The 21933-nt window shown below is 38.1% G+C and overlaps 1 protein-coding gene across 1 annotated transcript in view; it reads right to left on the bottom strand.

Moving 5' to 3' along the window:
- Nucleotides 1–21933, bottom strand: part of Tmx4 (thioredoxin related transmembrane protein 4) — a 73447-nt gene that overhangs the window by 11324 nt on the left and 40190 nt on the right. The window contains exons 7-9 of the mRNA XM_050134195.1: nucleotides 19554–19617; nucleotides 14080–18516; nucleotides 11010–11174 (exon numbers count right to left, since the gene is read on the bottom strand). Coding sequence (XP_049990152.1) covers nucleotides 18167–18516; nucleotides 19554–19617 — 414 coding nt within the window. The 3' untranslated portion in view covers nucleotides 11010–11174; nucleotides 14080–18166. The remainder of the gene's footprint in view (nucleotides 1–11009; nucleotides 11175–14079; nucleotides 18517–19553; nucleotides 19618–21933) is intronic.

Raw genomic sequence — 21933 nt, 5'->3', positions numbered from 1 at the left:
AGAATATAGAAGAAGAATCACCATTTTAAAGACTTATTGAGACTTCCTATAATAGTTACTGTTACCATCTAGGGTTTTTATTTTCTTCACAGACACAGAGAAAGCAAATTCAAAATTTATATGGAAGGACCGAAGTCCAAGAATAGTCAAAGCAATCCTGTACAAAAAAAAAAAAAAAAAAGGATATTTCAGGGCACATCATCACACATGATTTCAAATTATACTACTGAGCCACAGTAACATAAACAATAGGGTACTGGCACAAAACACAAATAAATAGAATAGAGAAAGCATATATAGCTCCATGTATATAACTACTTGGTGAAAGATGAAAATATATACACTGAATTAAAGACAAATGTTGCCAGAATTCAACATGTAAAAAAAATGAAACTAAACCTTTTGATCTTCCATGAAATTCAATTCTAAATAGATCCAGAACCCAACATATGATCCCATAACCAAAACTATTAGAGGGGAAAGGAAGGAGTATGCTACCTATTTCAACTTCCAGACACAAGTAAAGACTTTCTAAACAGAACTCTGGCAGATCAGGAAATAAGACCAATAACTGTCAAATGGATCTCATGAAGCTCAAAGCTTCTGTGCACCAAAGGAAATGAGCAATCAAGCAAAGAGTCAGCCCTCAAAAAGAGAAAATCTTTGCTAGTCATTCATCTGACAGAGGGCTCATATCTAGAATCCACAAGGAACTCAAAAGATGAAACACAAAGGATTCAGATAACCCTATTTAAAAGTGACCTGGAAAACTAAATAGAAAATACTCAAAATAAGAACTATAAATGGCTAGTAGGTTTTAAAAGTATTCAATGTCCTGAGTCACAACAGAAATTCACATGAAAACTGCTTTAAGAATTCATCACAACCGAGCAAGAATGACCACCATCGAGACTACAAATGACAACAAATGTTGAATATTGGAAAAGGGAAATCTGTATATATTGTTGTTGGAAGTATAAACTAGTGGACTTTCTCTGGAAATCAGCATGAAAGTCTATAAAAATGAACACCTAGAAGTAGATAAACTATAAAACCCAACTATACCATCCCAGAAATGTACCCAGATAACCTTAAATTTTATTAAAGAAATGTTTGTACAACTATGTTAATTACCACTCTACATATAATAACTAGGAAATGGAATCAAACTTGATGTCAATCAACTGACTAATAGCTAATGAAAGTATGGATATATATACACAATAGGATCTTACTGAACTATAAGGAAAATGAAAATATGAAATTTGGAGAGGAGCAGATAGAACTGAAATAAAATTAAAACGAGTGAGGTCATCTAAACCCCAAAAGACAAATGTCACAAGTTCTCTCATATGAGTGCTTTAGCTTCAGGTTTCGTGTTTTGTTGTTTAATATGGCATACACAGATGTCTGGAATCTAGGAAACTAGGAATAGGCCATTGATGGAGTGGATGCTTTGAGAGGATAGCAGAATACAACTACAAAGGAAGCTTTTAACCTTAACATAGTAATTTATTTAGAAAGAAAGGGGGAGGTGATGTAAGATTTCCCTCTATATGCAGTGAATACTATGGTTAATAAAGAAGCTACTTTGGGCCTATTGCAGTGCAGAATAGGGCAAGGAAGGAATTTCCAGCAGATAGAGGAGGAGAGAGTAGACAGAGTCTAAGAGACACCATGTAGCCACTGGAGGAGAAAGAGGCCTACACACCAGCATACCAGTACTGGTAAACCACGAACCTCATGGTAAAATATAAAATAATAAAAATGGGTTAATTTAAGATGTAAGAGCTAGCTAGAAATACACTTAAGCTATTGGCCAAACAGTATTTTGTTTTATGTGTGATAATTTCAGGTCTGGGTGACCAGGAAATGAACGAGCAGTCTCTGCTAACACTCTTGGGAATGTGGGCATCGTGTTCTTAAATTTACTTCCTGGTGTCTGGGGGTGAATGTAACTTTAGGGGATTCTGAAAAGAAAAATTGGGGTTAATTGTCAAGTCCTGGGAGAGGTAGTTATATCAATTGTTGTCCATTCTATGTGTAATGGAAAAGTGCAGGGCTTATCTCAGGTCCTGGCTAGAGTAGTCGATTAGGCTGGATCATCTCAACTAGCCACCTCCAAATTGTTCTAAGCAGTTTAAAGTTTAAAGCTAATTTTTAGGTGGTATTTTTCAGATTAGTGGTGTTATCATAGTCCTGGATGAATTATCGTTGTGGGGCCCCATTGCCCTTTGGAGACTTCAAAGGTCACTGTTAGGCATGCTCATGGTTCACTGCAGAAAACTGATAGAGACTCAAACCAAAAATTATGTAGAGGAAGGCAGATGAAACATTTTCTATAATTAGTTAGTACTCTATATGATCATTAATATAATGACAAAAAGTTCATAATTTATATATAAAGTATATATATCTTATATGTATCTTATATTATATATATATATATATCTTATACTTAAGAAAAGCTGTTAAAGAGTCAACATAAAACCAAAGAATTATGAGATCAGTGGAAATATAATAGTCCTTAAATATTTGTTTTTCTTCTGTCTTATAGCAGGTGACTCTTCTGACATGAGACAGAGATTTTGAATTTCACTTTCATAAGCTTGCTTGGGTTTATAGAAGGAGAGAGCCACACTTCAATTCCAAAGTCATCTTTAATCTTTAATTAGACTAGGACTACAAAAAGACCATTTGTGTTATTTTTCTGTAGAGAACATCATAAACATTTGGGAAGATTTGTGAAATTTTGCCCTGTTGGAAATGTGATATACCAATAGGCCAATTTAATCTTTTTCTTAAGACTTTTTTCCTAAATGATTTGTCCCTTTTCTTCAGATGTCTCATTTGTCCAGTAGTTTTCAGATTCCTTTATTATCCTAAAGACAGAAAAAAAAAATCCTTCCACAATGCTTGGGAAGATTCTCCTTTGGCAAGTTATATCTGATCAAATGAAAAGCACTTGTTAGTTTCACACGTTATGTTAGATTAAATGACCATGTTGTTTAATGAGCTATCATTTCTTCTAATCAAAAGGTGTTTCTTGTCCAAGGCGAATCTTTATCAGTTTTGATGATATCCATAGTTTTTCTTCTGTGGAAACAAAAGCAAAACCCCTTCCCCAACATAACACATGTCCTGGTTTCCATTCTGAGGTCAGTACATCTTTAAAGTATATCAGCTGATTTAATTCCATAGGTTTTTTTCTACTATCCAAAGTCTATCTGCTGCTATTGTTCCTTTCTAGTTAGCATTTAGAAAATTTGAAGTTAATAAAACAATATGCAATGTATTTCTGGGAGTGTTTATCAGTCCTTTCTGTTTATTCTCTAGAGTTCAATTTTATCTTTTATAATTGTCTTTACTGTAGGATGTTGTGGTATACCTGTGATATGCTTTATATTATAATAACCAAAAAAACTGCTTTATTTTCTTAGAGACATGTGCTCTAAGAAAGAGTGTTGTCTGTCTGTATTTGAAGGGGTATACTCACAATGGCCATAACTTCTAGCAAATGTGTGATTACTGAATCAACCTTTTTCAAACTCAAAGCAGTTGCCTATTGAAGACCTGAATGGGTATCAGTGGTGTGGTGTACATATTTACTTTTCCAAATTCTACAAAATGGAACAAATCCATCTGCCAGATTTTATTCCTTTGAAAAGTACCCTTTGGGTTACTTTCTGCAGGTAGTGGTGTTTGGTTGTATGAAGAACAGGTAGGACACTTCATTATAATTTCCTTGGCTTGTTGTCACATGATAGAAAAGTCTTTTTATAAACTTTTGCTATTGGCATGATGTTTTTTATGAAATTTTGAGGCCTTCAGCACATTTCTAACCAAAAATTGATTGAATTCTCCATTACCTTGTTCTTGAGGACCTAGAAGACCCATATGGGATCAGATGTGTATTATGTAGATGGGATGGTGTCTATTCCTTATTATATCTTGTAACTGAAAAAATAATGAAATCAATTCTGTATCATTTGGTATAAATTCAGTGGTTTCAATATGCAAAACATCACTTTCTGCATATTGCAAATAAGTAATCTGTTAAAATGTTCTTTAAAATTCTTTAGTACCATGAGAACAGCAGATAATTCTGACTTTTAGACAGAATCATAAGGGTTTTGTTTCACTTTACTTAAATTTTCTGACTTGTAACCTGCCTTGATTTGTTTGCATGGTTAAAGAACGTAAGGCTCAGCCGGGCAATGGTGGCGCATGCCTTTAATCCCAGCACTTGGGAGGCAGAGGCAGGTGGATCTCTATGAGTTCGAGACCAGCCTGGTCTACAGAGCTAGTTCCAGGACAGGCTTCAAAGACATAGAGAAACCCTATCTCAAAAAAAAAAAAAAAAAAGAATGTAAGGCTCCAGTTATTGGTGTGTCCTGTACAACACAATGAAGAATCCAGCTTATTTTTTTTATAAGTTTAATTCTCTTGCTTTGGGGATAGCTATTTTTAAAGGAAAAAAAAAACAAAGAAGGAAGGGGATCTGGGGGTTGATTTTTAAGTATTATGATTGGCTTATTTAAAAGGGCTATTACCAATAATTGTTTGGAGAGTGGTTGCCAGATCAGATGAGATAAGGGAAAACATCTGAGGGTTACTTTGCCCCTTTCCCAGGGCCTAAGTCAAAACATCAGTCACTGAGTCAACACCTAAGGGTTATCTTGCCCCTATTCAATAACTGAGTTCTATTTGAGGAACATTTACAAGGACTCAGAGAGATGATGGAACGTTCCCAACATTTCAGTACATGTGTGGGCAATTGTTAGGTGCTTTGTTCCCAGAGGGGAAGGAGGGGAGCATTACTGCGGAGACTGAGAGTTGTCAGAAATGGTTTCAGAATTCCACACTCTTTGTATTTTTTTTCAAGAGCAATTTGTAATCCCCAACAAGGCAAAACTTTACTTCTTTGAACATTTTTTCCAATCTATCTACATTTGAATCGGATAGCAAAATATTGTCCATGTAATGGTAAACTATAGATTCAGGAAATTGCTTATGTATCATTTCCAATGAATGACTTAAAAAATATTGGCAAAGAGTGAAGCTACTTAACATTCCATGTGGGAGAACCTTCCTTTGATATCTTTTAGCAGAATTACTGTGAAGGCAAATTTTTATGTCCTTTTCTTGTAAAGGATTTTAAATCAAAGAGGCCATCCTTTAGATAATAGAGAAGGCAAATAATGTGGGATTCCCCTCTGAATACTGTGAATACCATTGGTTAATAAAGAAGCTTCTTTGGGCCTATTACAGCACTGAATAGGGCAAGGCGGGAATTCCAAGCAGATAGAGGAGGAGAGAGAAGGCAGAGTCAGGGAGAAGCCATGTAGCTGCCAGAGGCCCAGAGCCTTGTTGGTAAACTACAAGCCTTGTGGGAATATATTAAATAATAGAAATGGATTGATTCAAGGTGTAAGAGTAATCTAGAACTATGCTTAAGCTATTGGTCAAACAGTATTGCAAATAATATAGTTTCTGTATGATTATTTCAGGTCTGCGCAGCTGTGAATGAACAAGCAGCCTCCACCAACAGGCAAAGGAACACCAGACTGTAGAGAGCCAATTGGCTGAATCACCTTATTAACAACTCTTAGATCTGTTACCATTCTCCATCTTCCAAATTTCTTTTTTACAACAATACAGTAGAATTCCAAGAGCTGCTTGATTCTTCAGTATGCTGAACATCTATTGCTGCTGTACCAGCTGTTCTAAAGCTGCAGATTCTCTATAGTTAAAGGCCATTGCTTAACCCATATAGGTTTGTCTACCAACCATTTCAAAGGTAGGGTTGTTGGTGCCTTTGAAATATCAGCAGCTGTTGTATCCTGCTCTTGTACAACCTGAATGGTCAGTGACTGTTCTTAAAAAAAAAAAAAAAAAAAAAAAAAAAAAAAAAAAAAAAAAAAAAAAAAAAAAAAACTAGTATTTTTTCCAGAAGCATATGTTAATTTGTGGTTTGATTGGGGCAATATTAATCTGAGTAATCCATTGCTATAACAAATTATGTCATTAAAGGTGTGAACTCCCTAGTACCGGGATTAAAGGTGTGAGCCACCACTTGGATCTGTTTCTGCATTGATCTTGTGTATCCCACAGTAGTCTTGAAATCACAAAGATCCATCTACCTCTGTCTCCAAGATCCTGGGATTAAAGGTGTATAACACTACTGCCTGACCTCTAATGGCTTATTTACCTTCTGATCTTCAGGCAAGCTTTATTTATTAAAACATAAATAAAATATCACAATAAACCCTATCTAGACTCCTAGATGGTAACAGGAAGTCTAACTAAGTAAAATCCCGAGAACTCGTTAAAATAGTGATTCATGTTTTATACTCTTTACAAGCTATATTGGGATGAGTAATGTTCATGTGCATATATGTATGTGTGCATGTGTTTGTATCCATATTTGGCATGCTCATGAAAGTTATGTGTTTATTCAGTGACTTGTCACTCAACAGTAAAAAAAAAATTAAAAATTGAGGATTATGAGTTGACTTCAGTTACTGAAAGCTAGAATATAAGTATCACTAAAGACAGATGAGTGAGGACAGATAAGAACTTAACCAAAGTTAATAAAGTCATGGGAGAAGAATATCTAATTCCTCTCAAATTATATGGTAAATTTATAAATTACATTCCAAGAGCTACATGTGTCACTAGCTCATGCTTGAGGCCCTGTATTTAAAACTGTCTACCACACACAAAAAACTAAAATTAAAAAAAATCAATTAGAAAGGAAGACCTCATCCTACCTAGTTTCTATGATTGGGAATAAATAAAACACATAACTAACCATTAATCAAAGTCACTTGGCATTTTTGAATTCCTAATAGAAGAAAAGTTTTGCTTTGTTCAAGTGTCTGGATACAAGATAGACACTGTAACCCAAGCACCAGCTTTCCTGCCAGGAATTAACCCTCAAGATGTGACAGACAAATGCTAATGTGATTTTACCCAATAACTCAAGAAAGACTCAGTTTACTCCGCTAATTAGATCATCACTATCAGCACTCTCTTCTGGGAAACAAAAGCAACAGAACCTTCCCAGGTTCTCATGGTCATTCTACAGTCATCTCATGGCGATAGCCTCACTGTACTCAGGAAAAGGAAAACTTCATTTCCACAAGTGAAGTCTGTTCATCAGTTCGGTGAGCTACAAAGGCAGAAATGTTCTCAGTTGTTTGTTTTGGTTTTGTTTGTTTTTGGTTTTTTCTTCCTCTAAAACTTCAGAGATGGGCAAGCCTTTTCTGTGAAAAAACAAACAGATTTTGTGGCTCTCTTTCCAGGTTTATACGAGACAATATTCCAATATAACTGTGCTCTTTTCTAAGATGGACTTCCTCACCAAGGAATAACTCCTGAAATTAAGATCCATAGTGTCTCAAGAATACTGTTTTACTTCTTGTCCACATACACAAAAAAAGATCAGGTTGGAGAAAATAATAAATCTCCTACAGGAAAACAACTGGGAGAAAAATTATCAACTTCAAGAGGTTTTCAAGTCATTATGTACAGCAAGTGTTCATTTCATCTTATGTCACTTTGTAAACAAAGTAACAATGCATGGCCTCTTGTTCCTCCCAAGTGCTCGGCATGCCCACATCTACCTTTTGCTACCCTCCTAGGCGCCACATTCATCTGCTCAGAGAGCAGGAGTTAGACATCATTGGGAAACTGGCCAGCTCCAAACTCTCAGCACTTTTATCTTAATAGGATTTTCCAGCAGTCATGTGGATAAGGATCAAACAAAGTAGCCTGGTCCTTTGGCTTTTAGAAACAGGAAAGTGTCTGTTAATGTGATTTCGGTATTGATAAATACCCACATTTTCCAGAAAGAAGATGGCATCATTTTCCATAGGCAGGAAGCAATTTCTCAGTGGAGAGACGTGCTCAAAAGCACAAGAAATGTAAAATGGTCGAGTTAAAAATCATAGTCCCGTGGGAAGTTATTTATTTTAATCAGTATTTACAAGCAGAAAGAAAATGTATTTTTATAATTCTTCCTTTCAGAAGTCAGCATTCTGATGAAAAAATCCCAACATTTAATAATATTAAGTAATTCCTGTTGAAGAATCTGGTTTCCCTAAATATTTGGACACAGAAGTAGAACAGCACCTGCATTGCGAGTTCTAATGATAAGAGGCATAATCTCTGTTGCTTTTTTCCATTTCCTTTCATCTCTTACGGGATGGCAGCAAGTTCCAAAGAAATCTCCAACACTGATTGCATGGATCCCTAATGAATATTTCCCTCACTAAAGGTACCTATATGTGTGATTAAGCAGGCTTGCCACCAAGGCTGCTGAACTGAATTCAATCCCTGGAACCCAAAAAGATAACTGACACCTGCAAGTTGTCCCTTGGCCTCCATACATAAACCAGTTGGCATACCTATCCAAGAGCACATAAATAAAGAAATATAAATAATTAAATAAAATTTTAAAAGAATCCAGATCGAGAGCCAAGGAAATGGTTCTGTGAGTAAAGTCTTTCCCACATAAGCATGATGACCTGATGAGAAAAAGGTCAGGAGGTGGCAGGTGCATGAAATTCCAGCAGTGGGGAGGTGAAGACAGGAAGACGCCAGAGACTCACTGGCCAGCTAGTATAGAGACACTAGTGAACTCCTAAGTTCAGTGAGACTGTCTCAAAACATACGGTGGGGGGCAACAACAGAGAAAGAAGCTGTACAGGGATGTACATTGGTGAGCGCATGCACACACACACGGCAGAGGGAGTCAGGATTGAGAGACCTTCTTAGATTATCATTTCACAGTGATTGCTTGTGAGTTGAAATAGTTACCAGATTTTGCCTGCCAAATGATGATCTTATGTATGCTTTTAGACTTTTAAAAATAAGAAATCCACACAATACTGCTTTTTTCCGAGTTATATCAAGAAGTCTTTGTTAGAGTAAGACCTAAACCCTCCAAATTAAAGAGAAACAAACAAACCTGGGGAGTTTGGCAGTTGTAAGCAGAATCCCAGTGCACAGCGCAATGGCTTATTATTCCTTTATTGCAAGGTGACAGGGATGACACACCACCGGACAGTTCTTCTCCCCATTATGGAGTGCTCATTGCCTCCTCCAGACCCCACTATTCATCATTCGAGCAGTTGGATCAGAAAAAAAAAAAAAAAAAAACAGAACAAGAGAAAATGAAAGATGAAGACACCTAGCAGAAAAGATGGAGATGTGTAGAGACAGAAAAACTGACATAGGGAAGAGGAGGAGGAAATAAAAGGATTCAGGGAAAGGCTAGAGAAGCAAATGAAAGATGAGAGAGGAGGTAGAAACCCAAGTGTGGCACTTTGTATCTAAGTAGAAAACAAATGCATATGGACCTTAAGAAATGTTAGGCTGGATGACAAATTAGACTCCGCTAGTATTTATTACAGGGATAAAGTTAATTATATTTCTATGGCTGGCTGGCTGGCTGGAAAGATTAGATCACATAGTAATTTGGATGCAATTATAATCTAGTAATAAGCCTTTCTTTAGATTTATGTTATCAACACTGGTCAAATTTCCCCTAAGTCAATAGTGCCTATTTGGTGTGAAAGTCAGACCTGTAGAACAATGAAGACATCTCAAGTGCAATGGGTTCCAATTTCAAAAATCATAGTCTTAGAATATAATAAATGTGATTGCCTTTAAAAAAATTCCCCCATGAAGCTACAAACTGAATATTAATTGAGAAATTTTGAGATACCTTCTGCATTAATTGATTTTTAAGAAAATATACTGTTCTCATGTGTGTGTCAGAGACAGGGGGGGAGAGAGAGGAGAGAGAGAGGAGAGAGAGAGAAGAGAGAGAGACTGAGAACAGCCAGAGGACAACCCAGTATCCAACAGTTTTGGTTTTAGTCTCTCAGACCTAGAACTCGGCACAGATGGGTTCATATGGGAAACACCAGCTGCCTGGCTAAACTTGTGGGTATGAAAGCACCTGTGAGTACTGCACTGCTTCTTCTGGGGAAGAGACTCTTGAGGCTGGAGGAGTATGTATTGTGGGGAAGCAGAAAGGGGCAGGAGAGCTTGGCCTTCTGGGAGCTTTCCCGTTCTCTGCCTCCATTGTCTGTGAAGAGAATGATGAGTTTTGATGATGGTGGCCAAGTCCAGTACCTGGATTGAGAAGTTGGCAGGCAGAAAATGGAAAATGTAGCCATGCGCCTGCACAATTTCCATCCATGGTGATATGCACAGCCTCCCATCTACCTCCTCTCCTGATTAAGAACTCTGGTTGTGCTGGTTGCAATTTTCCACTTGCCTAAAGATCCAAGGCTCAGTTGCACAGTGAAAACCCTAGAGGCAGGAATAAAGTCTTTCCAAAAGGAGGAAAGGTGAGTAGAAGTAAAAGCGATATGGGAAAAGGCATCTGAAGAGAGTTCCCAGGGACAGGATCAGAGATGAAGGATGGCACACACTGCCTTATGGAAGTGGTAGCTTTGGGAACTAAAAAAGAAAGGGAGTAATGTAGAAATAAATGATTGCTAGACTCCAGTGTTTTGAAAGCAGTAATCTTCTCTGTTTGGGGGATTATTAAAGGGTCTTCAGGATTTAAATAAACCATGGCAGACTGTCTCTCAACAGAATTTTAGAAAGAACCAACATTCAACCTAGGAGTCCAAGTGTGACTAGTAAACTTCCTCCAGCATTTATACCTGCTTCTAGCATAATTTCAGATTTCAGAAGGTAGACAAAGGTTTAGTTGTATCTCTGTGTTTGCTAATGTTTATCCTCCTGTCTAAAGTGAGGTGTTTCTGAGACAGGTTGGGATTTCACAAGCTCTTCCACCTTTTGCCAACCTGACTCCACAAAGACAGCTCTAAAAACATTGCTGTTTCTCAATATGCCCTGATCCATCCCCAGGATCACTCCTAGATCTTGAAGTGATACCTTAAAAACCCTTGCCATAAAACATTCATTAGATGCATGCTACATTTAGAACAGCTCCTTGAATTGTATTCACTGCTTAAAGTTCTCACCTGTTATCCCCATAGTGAAGAGAGACCCATGGAATGTGGGTCATTTGCTGAAGGTTTGTATCTCTGGAATGGGGTGGTACCAGGAGCCAGGAGCAAGAGGCTGCTCAGTGGCTGGTGTGGAATAACGTTGCTTTCCACTGTTTCAAAATCAGCACTTGGAAAGTCCTAAGGGGTAGATTGTTAACATTCACTCATTACTAACATAGGACTAGGTTACATAAACCCAAAATATTCCAGAGAATAAGCGGTTAAAGGAACATCTAAGTTGAAACCCTCTGTATTGCCCCACAAGTGTAGAATGTATTGTGTGTGATGCATTAGTATAATGAAATGCCATACTGAACCTCAATCCTTTTGACAGAGGTGAACCTTAAATATAGTATTATATTATTTTATAACAATTCCTTTTGCTTTTAAACTTTTTTTAAATGTTTTAAGGATTTTATTATCTCAAGGATTGCGGTGATCTAAGCCTACTGTAGGGAACAGAAGGCAGTCTGGAGTAATTAGGATTTGGATAACATGTTGTTAATATGGGTATCTGGTTTGAGTCAGTTAAAACATGGCTGACCCCAGACATTCAGGGTACTATAAGCAAATGATAGTTGACATTGGGTATTCAACAACATGCAGCAAAGATGTCATGTTATATTCCTGGCAGAAGGCCACTCTGTATTTTGTAGAAATATGCCCTTGAGAGCAGGGTCGAGAGCCCTCACCACTTGCCTTTTCCAGCTAGTCTGGGGAGGCTGTGAGACCACCCACAAACTATGTGCTGGACTACACATGTGCCCATGCCAAGTGTGAGGTCATGTGTACAAGTGTGTGCCTGCCAAAGCCTGCCTGACTAGCAATCTGTGTCCACAGTATATCTCCTCTGCCTACATCTCCCCCCATCTTCTTCAAACCCCACCCTCCAATGTCCCTCCTACTCTCCTGGCTTCAGATCCTGGACTTCAGACCTGTTGTCTGTTGAACAGCTTCCTTATGTGACTGTAATTCAGACTGAGTTCAATGATTTTTTAAGCCATGTTGAAGATATTTTCAAGAGCAATTTTCTTAAATTGTTTCTGCCAGTACACCCTCCTCCTGCCCCATTAGCCTTCGTGTTATTATTTATAAAGAGAAGGGGTGGTGGTCATAGAAAAGGCAGTGGCAGGCCACCTGAGGCCTCGGTGGGAGACAGATATGCCATGCAGAGAGAGTTTGAGTATAGAGTTTACTTAGTGGGTTATGGATGGGAAAGGGGAGAAGGGGAAGGAAGAGAGAGGCAGAAGCTGCCTCTCCAGAAGGAGGGCCATGGGGGGATAGATGAAAGTGGGGGAGAGGCAGTAGTTACCTCTTCAGGAGAAGAACACAGAAAGAGCAGGTTGGAGAGGAGGCTGGAGATCCAAGGATTCAAGTGTGTGTGTGTGGGGGGGATGTTGGAGTGGGCAGGGCTTGTCTCTTAAAGGGACAGGTACCCAGGTGACATACCAGGCCAGCAGATTACAACACTTCATATGAGAAATGTTTGGCTTAGGTTTTTTTTTGGTTTTTAAGTGTAAGAAGCTAATGTGAAATCAAACACCAACTTACTTAAAGCCAGGTTCATGTCTATGGTTTTAGGGGACTCTTCTGTCTGCACAGAGACCTGTCCAAGAGAGAAGCTTTCTTGGCCTTCATGTACTGATGGGTTTTATTTTATCAAGGATGGAGATGAGAACTTTCAGTTACTTCAGTTCATTCCCACCCATGACAGCCAAGAACCTATAAACCATGTAGTCAGTAGCTTCCAGAGGAAGTGGGCTCTTCACCACTACCACCACGACAGACCTAAGAGTTCCTTTACTTGTCCATTAATTTTCTAAGCTCAACTCAGCCCTTAAAATTAGCAGTCATAGTAGTCATACTATAGCCAAAAGTTCTAGTCTTTGTAGTTTCTTCCGATTTTCTGTTCTACTACATTGCTTACTACACATTATCTTAGAGACTCACATCTAAAAATTATTTCTATTAAACTATTCCCAAATTATTTGTATCAGAAACGCTCTACTTTCTGATGGCAAAAGACTTTTCAATTCACAGGATTAAGCAGAATCCCACTTACTATACACATGGAATCTATAAATTACCAAGTATCAAAGTGTGGGAGCCCCAGCAGTGGATCCGCTCCATCTTGACTGAAGGTCAGAGAACTTAAGCCTACTCTTGCTCTTTCAAAGTTATTGACAAGAAGTCTGACCTCAGGAGAGGCTACAAACAAGATATCCTGAGCTACGGTGTGGTTACTTGGTGTTTTGGATATTAAGATGGCCTGTAGAGGTGGATCTGCTCCACCTTGACCAAAGGTCAGAGAATTCAAGTCTAGTTCTGCTCCTTTATTTTCAAGACCAGAGGCTTGACCCAGGGAGTGGCTGCCTACAGGATTCTTGGTTCAAGATGTTGTCACTGCATGTCCTGCCTAAAATATCAAAATGCTTAACTCAGGAAATAGCGGCTTGATTTCTCAAGTATTGACGCAAGTAACTGCTCTGTTTGTCTTTTGTGTCATGTTAAAGCAGTCTTTTGCCTTCTTCCCTCCTTTTTGGATTGGGGTATATAAGCATATGGAAAATAAAGGCAAAAGTATTCAACATTCAGGAGTCACTGAGTTAACTTCCCAGTACTCTATGTCTCTGTATCTCTTTTGTATCTCTTGTCTATTCTGCCTAACATCTCTAATCCACACACCCCTACTCTGGAATGGACAAACCCATCGAGGCTGGACACCGACATCAAAGTCACTGAAATGGGAGAAAATATTTTTGGAAAGATGAGCAAGAAACTGCTTAGCCATCACTTAGTCATGACAAAAGAGAAGCAGGGCCAAATTCTACCTGAGGAGTAAATTAGTGAAGAACTTTCACTAAGGTTCATCCACCCAGGAACAGATTTCTGAACTTTACTTTGGTAGAGACTGAGAAAATATAAACTTAAGTAACCGCACCCCATGCCCATCATCCACAGAAACAGCTCCCTGCTGTCTTCCAAAAGGGACAAATCAAATCTCCATCCATCAGTGTGTGAGACGTTCAAAAAAGCCACTCACCTTTACGCCTCTGTACTTCTGATTGCTGCAGTGCTGGGAACAGGTAAGTTGAAAGAAGAGTCTTCTATAAATCCTAGGAGACCAGGAAGGCCAGCATCTTGGAAAAACAGCAGTCACTTACTAAATGCCAGCCCTGGCCATGGCAAGTACCCTGAGACTTTCCAGACATTACAAAGACTGTGATGTGTCGAGAAGCCCTCATATCTTTGGCATTAACCTTGAGCACATGGCAGAGATTTCACCAAGTTCAGGTAAAAGAGGTGGAAAATGAAGTCAGAGAATAAACACAGAAGAAAATTATTTTCTTAACAAAGTAATATTTTCAACTGCCTCCACAAATACTTTTGTGTGAAAATATTTATGAAAAAGCAATACACCATTCTGTTTCATTGGTCATCACTACCATTAATTAAATTTTGACACAATAAAAATGGCAGTATGTAGGCTCAAGGTTATGTACAATCCCCTGATCAGAGACTTTGTAATGCAGGCAATGCAGTACTTGAAACAATACACTGATTCCTTATTTCAGTTGCTACACATCTATTTGAGAGAGCACAGAATACATAGATAAAGTAAAATAAATACAGTGGGATAAATAATCAAAATTAATACAAAGAATAAACATAGACATTTTATAATGTACAGACTTACAAATGAACAGTTTTAGTATAAAAATTGCACTTATACAAAGCGGTCTAGAAACAAAATTCAACCACATTAGAAACAAGTCACAGCCACATGTAAACAGAACCACAGTCTACACACAACTCTAGAGAATATGCCTGTAAGGTCCATGTGCTAGGCTGAAGGTGGCCAAGGTTTCTCTAAGTTGAATCTCTGCTTTGAGTAGCTGCTCAAAGAACTAATCCAGCAGGTTTCATCAGACTCAACCTTGGCTTCTATCAGATAAGCTACAATCTCAAGAGGATCAAATCCAAGAATGAGGTAATGAGACACAATACTGCGAGAGTCTCTGTTGGCACAAATATTTACACAAATACTTTCCAAACAGTTGACAGATCTGACAGCTAGTCAATTGCACAAATACAATACTGGCAGAAATAACAGCAGGAAAATAAAAGGAAGAACACAGAAAACCTGCAAACACCAGCAAAAGTACTCATCTCCCCTTCTTTCTCTCACTTGAGGCTTAGGATTTTATGCTGAAAGAACATTCACCCTTTTTAATCCTTTAAAATTTTCCTTTAGACTCTATTGTTTCCCATCTTGCAAAATGTCACACAGTAGATATGCCTTTAACTAGCATTTTAATTACCTCCCCAAAAGATGTTACAAGATATACTTATTCAAGCTTACACACACTCAAACCAGGTGACGATGTCTTAATTATAAGTCACGGGTTTGCACCTAAAAAGTAAACGTGTGGCTTTCTCAAATGTCAAAGCTGATCTGTCTCAAGCTTCTTTCCCTTCTATTGCACTAGTTATTAGATAACAGGTACAGATTCTACTACAAGATGAGACTGTAGTGACTACCATGCAGTTCAATGGCTGTGAAGTAAATGAGCCACCCCTTATCTGTTCCATGATTATCCTTCAAAACAAAACAATAAAAACAACAAAAAAGTGAAATTTCCTGTGCACTGCCTCCATGAGATTCTAAGCAAGCTGGCATGGTATAGCACAAATAAAGAAATGAACAGTAAAAGAAATTTAAAAAGAGAGAGGTAACTAGTTTTCAGACATTCCAATAAAGAACAAGGCACCTTATCCTAACTATCTGTACATAAAGCACTGCACACCCTTATTCCACAGTTACTATCTCATTTACCCAATTTTAACATACCGAAAATAGTATTCTATAATTAAATAGCAGATATGGCAGTGGAGGAGAAGCATAGTTAGTTTATATATATATATATATATATATATATAAAATCATTTTTCCATGCACTTAACTTCTGGATTAAATTTATTATGTACACAAAAATAAAGCATATTAAATGATGATCTAATTTTAAGTTGACTTTTCTCCTTTAATTTTATATCAAATAAGTATTGAAAATAAACCTAAAGGCTTCAAATGGAAAGAAATTAAATTAGTAAGTACTTACTGGACTATTTACTAGAAATCCAATTTTTTGCCAGGATGTTAAAAAAAGGAAAGGCTAGGAAAAATAATTCCTACAGATAAATATAATTTTACTGGACTGGACCTTCTTCTTTATGACTTTTTTCTCCTACTTTCCTACTTATTTTAAGTATTTTTAAGAAAGGAAATGTATAATCTCACTTATTATTAAGTACTGTTTGATCTAATTGGAAACTGGCTTTGATACATTTCTAAAAGCCAAGGCAGACTAATTCTCAAGCCTTCCCTCTAGTTAAACATCCCATTAAAATCCAGTACTTCAGTTTGCAGGAGGGGTACTACTCAGAACAGAGACACGGAGTCTTCCCTTTCCCACTAGACTGACCTCGGTTACTGTAACAAGAGAAGAAATCCACTGGCAGGAGAGAAGGAACATCTTAGCTCTAGCAGGAAGACAAAGGGCACCACAGAACCATAGGTCTTTTGAGTAAAGATGTGTCAGAGGACAGGAACATGGAAGGGCAGGAAGGTCACCTTTTCCTTTGTTCTATGATGGCCTCAGCCTTGAGTTAACAGTTAACTACGTTACAAAGATGAAATAAAAACATTTATAAAGAATGGATTGTCACAAGAAAATCTTCCTTTGTGCAAGGTTTGTAGCAGCATCATGCAGTGAGGGGGGCAGATTCTGAACCCTATCACCAGTGAACCTCCTGTTTGCAGCTAATACAGAGAAAACTGCATAACCTTTTTTAAACAAGACAGACTCATTATTCTGACTCAATCGAAGGGTTACATAGAAGATTGACTTTAGGCATATTTCATATACCTAGTTGACTTTATGAATTTATTCTAAGGCCTGAAAGGGTAAGAGAGGAGTTGGAGAGATTTTTTTTTTTAAGATGCTGGGATTGCTTGATACTGATACCAGACTGAGTAGATAGAGATAATGATATAATTCTCTCGAGAATTAAGGAAGACAAAACCAAAATCAAATCTTTCATCTCTTGAAATTGACTTTCGTAAATTTTTTTCACCAAAAGCACATCACTGAAAGGAAAGTAGACATGTTTCTCAGTTATTATTAAAGTGGTTCTTGAGGCAGGAACCCCTTGAGGTGGAAACTAAACAACACAGACCTGAAGCCAGCACACTTTGGGGTTCAGAAAAACAAAGAATGTGGCTAAACGAACTCTTGAAGAAGTTATCCTGGAAGTATTACAGGCTGACCAAAACCAGCTATTTGTCTGTACTGGCCCTATAAAACACCTACTACCTTTTGAATTTCCAAAGATTGCATGCTTTTGAGATACTTGGCAGTCCAAGCCTCATCAACAGTGGTTACTGATTACCTAAAGCTTTAAGTCAAATGAGAGTAATGGATCCTGCTATCTGCTGCTCTCACTACAGAGCAGTTATGAAACATGCGGTAATCTTCAGTCCCACAGTGAAGAAGCCACAGGAATTAAATGGAGAAAATAAAACAGAGACCAAGAGAGCTCAGATGACTCACCAGCATCTTTCTCAAGTTGTATCTATACCTAGGTCTCTAGAATTTCTGGCCCCAAGAGAGTGTTTGGGGGGGCATAGTACCCAATGTTTCTTACATGACAAAAACAATGCTTAACCATTGAGATTTTTCCTGTACTTCCAGGGTGTTCAGGACCAATGTGGTTTTGCTCTCATTTTATTTAGGCCAGCAGCCTCGTTTCTAAAGGTGCTATGGAGGACTGGAGAGGAGTCCTCTGGTTGACTTTTTGGCCCCCAAGTATATCAACTTGTTCTTCACCTAAAACCCTGCAAAGATCCTTACACCATGGTGGCTGAGTGCTGTCCCTGGCTCTCTTTAGGACACAGAGGCTTACTACCATGTGACCACAGGACCAGAGATCATCTTTTAAGAGTAAACACTGTTCATTCATGAAAAAAAATTAAATACTAAATAGAAACTAAGGATTTGGCTTAAACTGCAGACCAGAGGGAAGCAGACTTATTTTTCTTGCCTATATTTTTAGAAATGGCATCATGAAATCTATGGTCCCTTGTTTGCATGCTGACTCTTGCGCTGCCTCAGTGAGTCTTCCACCACCTCCTGCATATCCACTGAATGAGCTTCATCAGCTTCACGTTCCTTCTGGGACACACTGCCTTCCTGTAGTACTTCTTGGTCATTGGCGTCACTTCTTTCCTCATCCATGATGCCTGCCAGGTTGTCCTCTTCCTCATATTCCTCTACTTCATCCTCATCTACAAGGTCCTCTTTCTCTTCCTCATCATCCACAAGACTGTCTTTGTTTTCTTCTTCATTTGAGTCATCCTTTTCTTCTTCTGCATCCTGCAGCTGCTCAGCTCCATGAACATCCTCCGGCCTCTGATCCTGCTCTATGGACAGAAGAGAAACAGAGGGGGGAAAATTCACTCTGGATAAATCATGGCAATTAAGTAATTAATACACAGTTTAACCATGAGGTGGATAAATTGAGGAGGTTTCTCCTCCGAAGTGTTGACATCATGTGATCAGGTTTTCTGGTTGTAGCTTAGCCCCATCTAGAGATTTACTATCTCCCTAAGGGAGCATCACTGACTTGATGGCAGAGTAGATGGGAATAGAGTGCTAAGTTTTGTTTGTGCTATTTATTACATTCCGTGTAAAAATCTCAGCGAATCATTGGTCATAGCAACTATTTCAGACAAGCTGAACCAAGCAGAGTCCTGTTCCCTAAGAGTTTGAGGTCAAAGTCAGGAAGAAAAGGCCTCCTCTTACCACAAAGTTTAACTGATAAAATAGGAGTTAGGAATAGTGATAACCACTGAATGAACTTTAGCACTATAACATCATTTGGGCTGGGCTTGCACCCAGAGAATCCCACAGCAGTTTATACACTGGCTCCCTTTCACACTCCACCATGCTGAAGGTCAGACATGTTACTTAGCCATCTATGAAGTCTTAACATTTTCAAGGACTAAAGACATGGCCTTATTTAAGTTCCTGAGAAAATGCAACACTACGAACAAAGGTCATCAACTTCAGAGTCAATTAGGCCCAGAAGTAAAGTAAATACATGCAGATTTGAGCAAACTGCTTTTAAAGAACTTGAGATAGTGACAAGCTATGTTAGAGACTCAATAAATGTGAGTTCCTCATAGAAACCTTCACTCCAATTCAAGAATAAAAGTTGTCCACTGAAAAATGAGGGGAGTAAGCCCAAGAAGAAAATGCAATCTTCAATAGGGAGTATTTTCTAATTTTTTTTTAAAAAAGTAAATTTTATTCAAATTTATATGGAGAAAACATTTTTAAGGAACTCAATAGAGGTAATTGAATGCTCATTGATTGGATGTTAGAATCAAATGCAGAGCCACAGACAGAATACTACAAAACTCTAAAAACTCCACCCATATGAACTTCTCCAACTCACCAGAGCGTTCAGATGAAACTCTTGGAAGTGGCACATAGAAGCATTCTGAGATTACCACCAGGACCTGGAGAGAACAAAATGACTCCACACTGAGTAAAGAAAACAAACTGCCATCCAGACTCAACATCAGATTTGTGTCCCATACACAGACATCCTTCGACAGATACTTAGCAGCTAGTCACAGCCTTCAGAAAGATACAGATGAGCTAAAGGGTACTCCAAGGATATGGAATAGTCTTGTTTTTTTTTTTTTTTTTTTTTGAAAAAAAAAACTGCCCACATAAAAGAAAATTCTGCAATTGAGAATTAAATTCTATTTTAAGCAGAGACTGGCTGGCTTCACCTCTTATCTTGACTGTATGTGTGATTTTATACTATATTAAACAAGTCTTTTTTTTCCCTTGAAAAACTACAAATTTCTTAAGGGAATGATAACCTCTGTCCTTGTTCCATACCCAGAGACAAGCATGGGTCATATTAATGAAACTGCTGGCTTGTGCCCAGAAGTGTAGAGTTATATGGAACCAGACTCTCCAACTGCAACATTTCACTGCTCTGTGTTAGCAAACAGAAGAAAGATCACACCTGGAAGAAGCCGCCCATGTAAATACCACCCAACTCTTGTTCTTCTTGTAGATGTCCATTAGGCATTCTACCTGACTGGCCTTGGACTTTGCAATTCTCTCCCAGCCTCCTGGCTACAGGAATACAGGCACTGCTATTAGAGGCATGGCACACATGCATAGTTTGCGTGCATATTTCCTCTTTTTGTTAGTCAACCTACAGAGGAAGGCTTCTTTTTGAATAAGCGACCAGATTTCAAAAACAGGAATAGCACTCTATTATACTACTATTTTACAGGTGCTTTAAAATTTTAATTGTTGAAGCCATACTCCTTTGGATTGCATTAAAAAACAAATGCATCCTACTTTGTATTTAGGACTATAACTATGCATATATTCATTTGTTTAACTTAGGTTCAAGATCCATGTTAACAGCTAAGGTAGAAATGTTGAAGAGGGCAGCAGTTTAACTATAAAGAAATACAGCTGAAGTGTTTCATATGAGCCATAAATAAAGCACTCTGATACTTTAGAGATAGAGATTACATTCAATGTAGGGTTCAGACTTCCACTTGACAGAGGAGGATCTAAGGTCCTAGACACAGCAGACGATGGGAAATGGCTGTCCGGCTCCTCTAGTTTCTCCAAGTGGAGTTACTAATATTTATGGATATATAGAGGACCAGGAATTGCAGGCAATGGCACCCATAAGAGAAGACAATGGGGTGAAGGAAAGGAAAGACTTGTGGGTTGAGAAGTAAGTCTCAAGCTGTTTAACTGGTTTAGACAGCAAAGATTAAAACATTTCCATCTGAAAGACCAAGTTTGCAAATCAAATTTTTAAAGTGAATGTCATGTGTTTACTAACTTTGGTGACTTTATTTTTATTTAATTTCACAAGGAGGTAGAACATTTTAATAATCCAATGTTTCTGGAATTTCCAACAACTTCCAGAGAGAGCAAGTGACATGTACAACAGTATTGGGCTCTATGGAAAGCTAACTGGGTACCACAGCCTAGAAGAGACTCACAGTTCAGTCTTGCCTTTTTCTAGCATTGGCTATGTGGCCTTGGACAGGTCATTTAACTATGTTCCCACACCATCACTCATAAAGTTGTTCATGTGCTAGTCCATCATCAAGATCTGTTTATGTTGTACACAATCCATTATGTCTTCTTCCTCAGAAACAAGGATGAAAGTCTATTCTTAATAGATGCTCTCAGTTCAAGACTGCTTTCTGTTTCAAAAGCCATTGTCAGTTTCTAAGTTACTACAAGCATCTCATAACCCTCCTAAATATTATTTTAATCTAACTTTCCAAGCAAACTCTATGCATAGGCATGAAATTCTAAACCTCAGCTGAGCAGTATTCACTGGTTTTGCCATACCCACCTATACTGCCAATGTCTCCACCTTTGATTCACCTAGGATCTTTCTCATACTGTTTACCCTGAAAGAACCCATACTCATGTAGTTTCCAAACACTCTGATTAAAAAAGAAAAAAGATGTTTTGATTTGCATTTCCCTGATTGCTAATGAGGTTGAGCATGACCTTAGGTGTCTTTTGGCCATTTGAACTTCTTCTTTTGAGAATTCTCTGTTCAGTTCAGTGCCCCATTTTTTTAATTGGGTTAATTAGCATTTTAAAGTCTAGATTCTTGAGTTCTTTATATATTTTGGAGATCAGACCTTTGTCTGTTGCGCGGTTGGTGAAGATCTTCTCCCAGTCAGTAGGTTGCCTTTTTGTCTTAGTGACAGTGTCCTTTGCTTTACAGAAGCTTCTCAGCTTTAGTAGGTCCCATTTATTCAATGTTG

This window comes from Alexandromys fortis, unplaced genomic scaffold (genome assembly GCF_014885135.2).
Source record: "Alexandromys fortis isolate MF-2015 unplaced genomic scaffold, M_Fortis_MF-2015_v1.1 scaffold_6, whole genome shotgun sequence".
Taxonomy (NCBI): Eukaryota; Metazoa; Chordata; class Mammalia; order Rodentia; family Cricetidae; genus Alexandromys; species Alexandromys fortis.
Note: the sequence above shows the minus strand (reverse complement) of the source record. Positions and strands in the feature narration are given on the sequence as shown.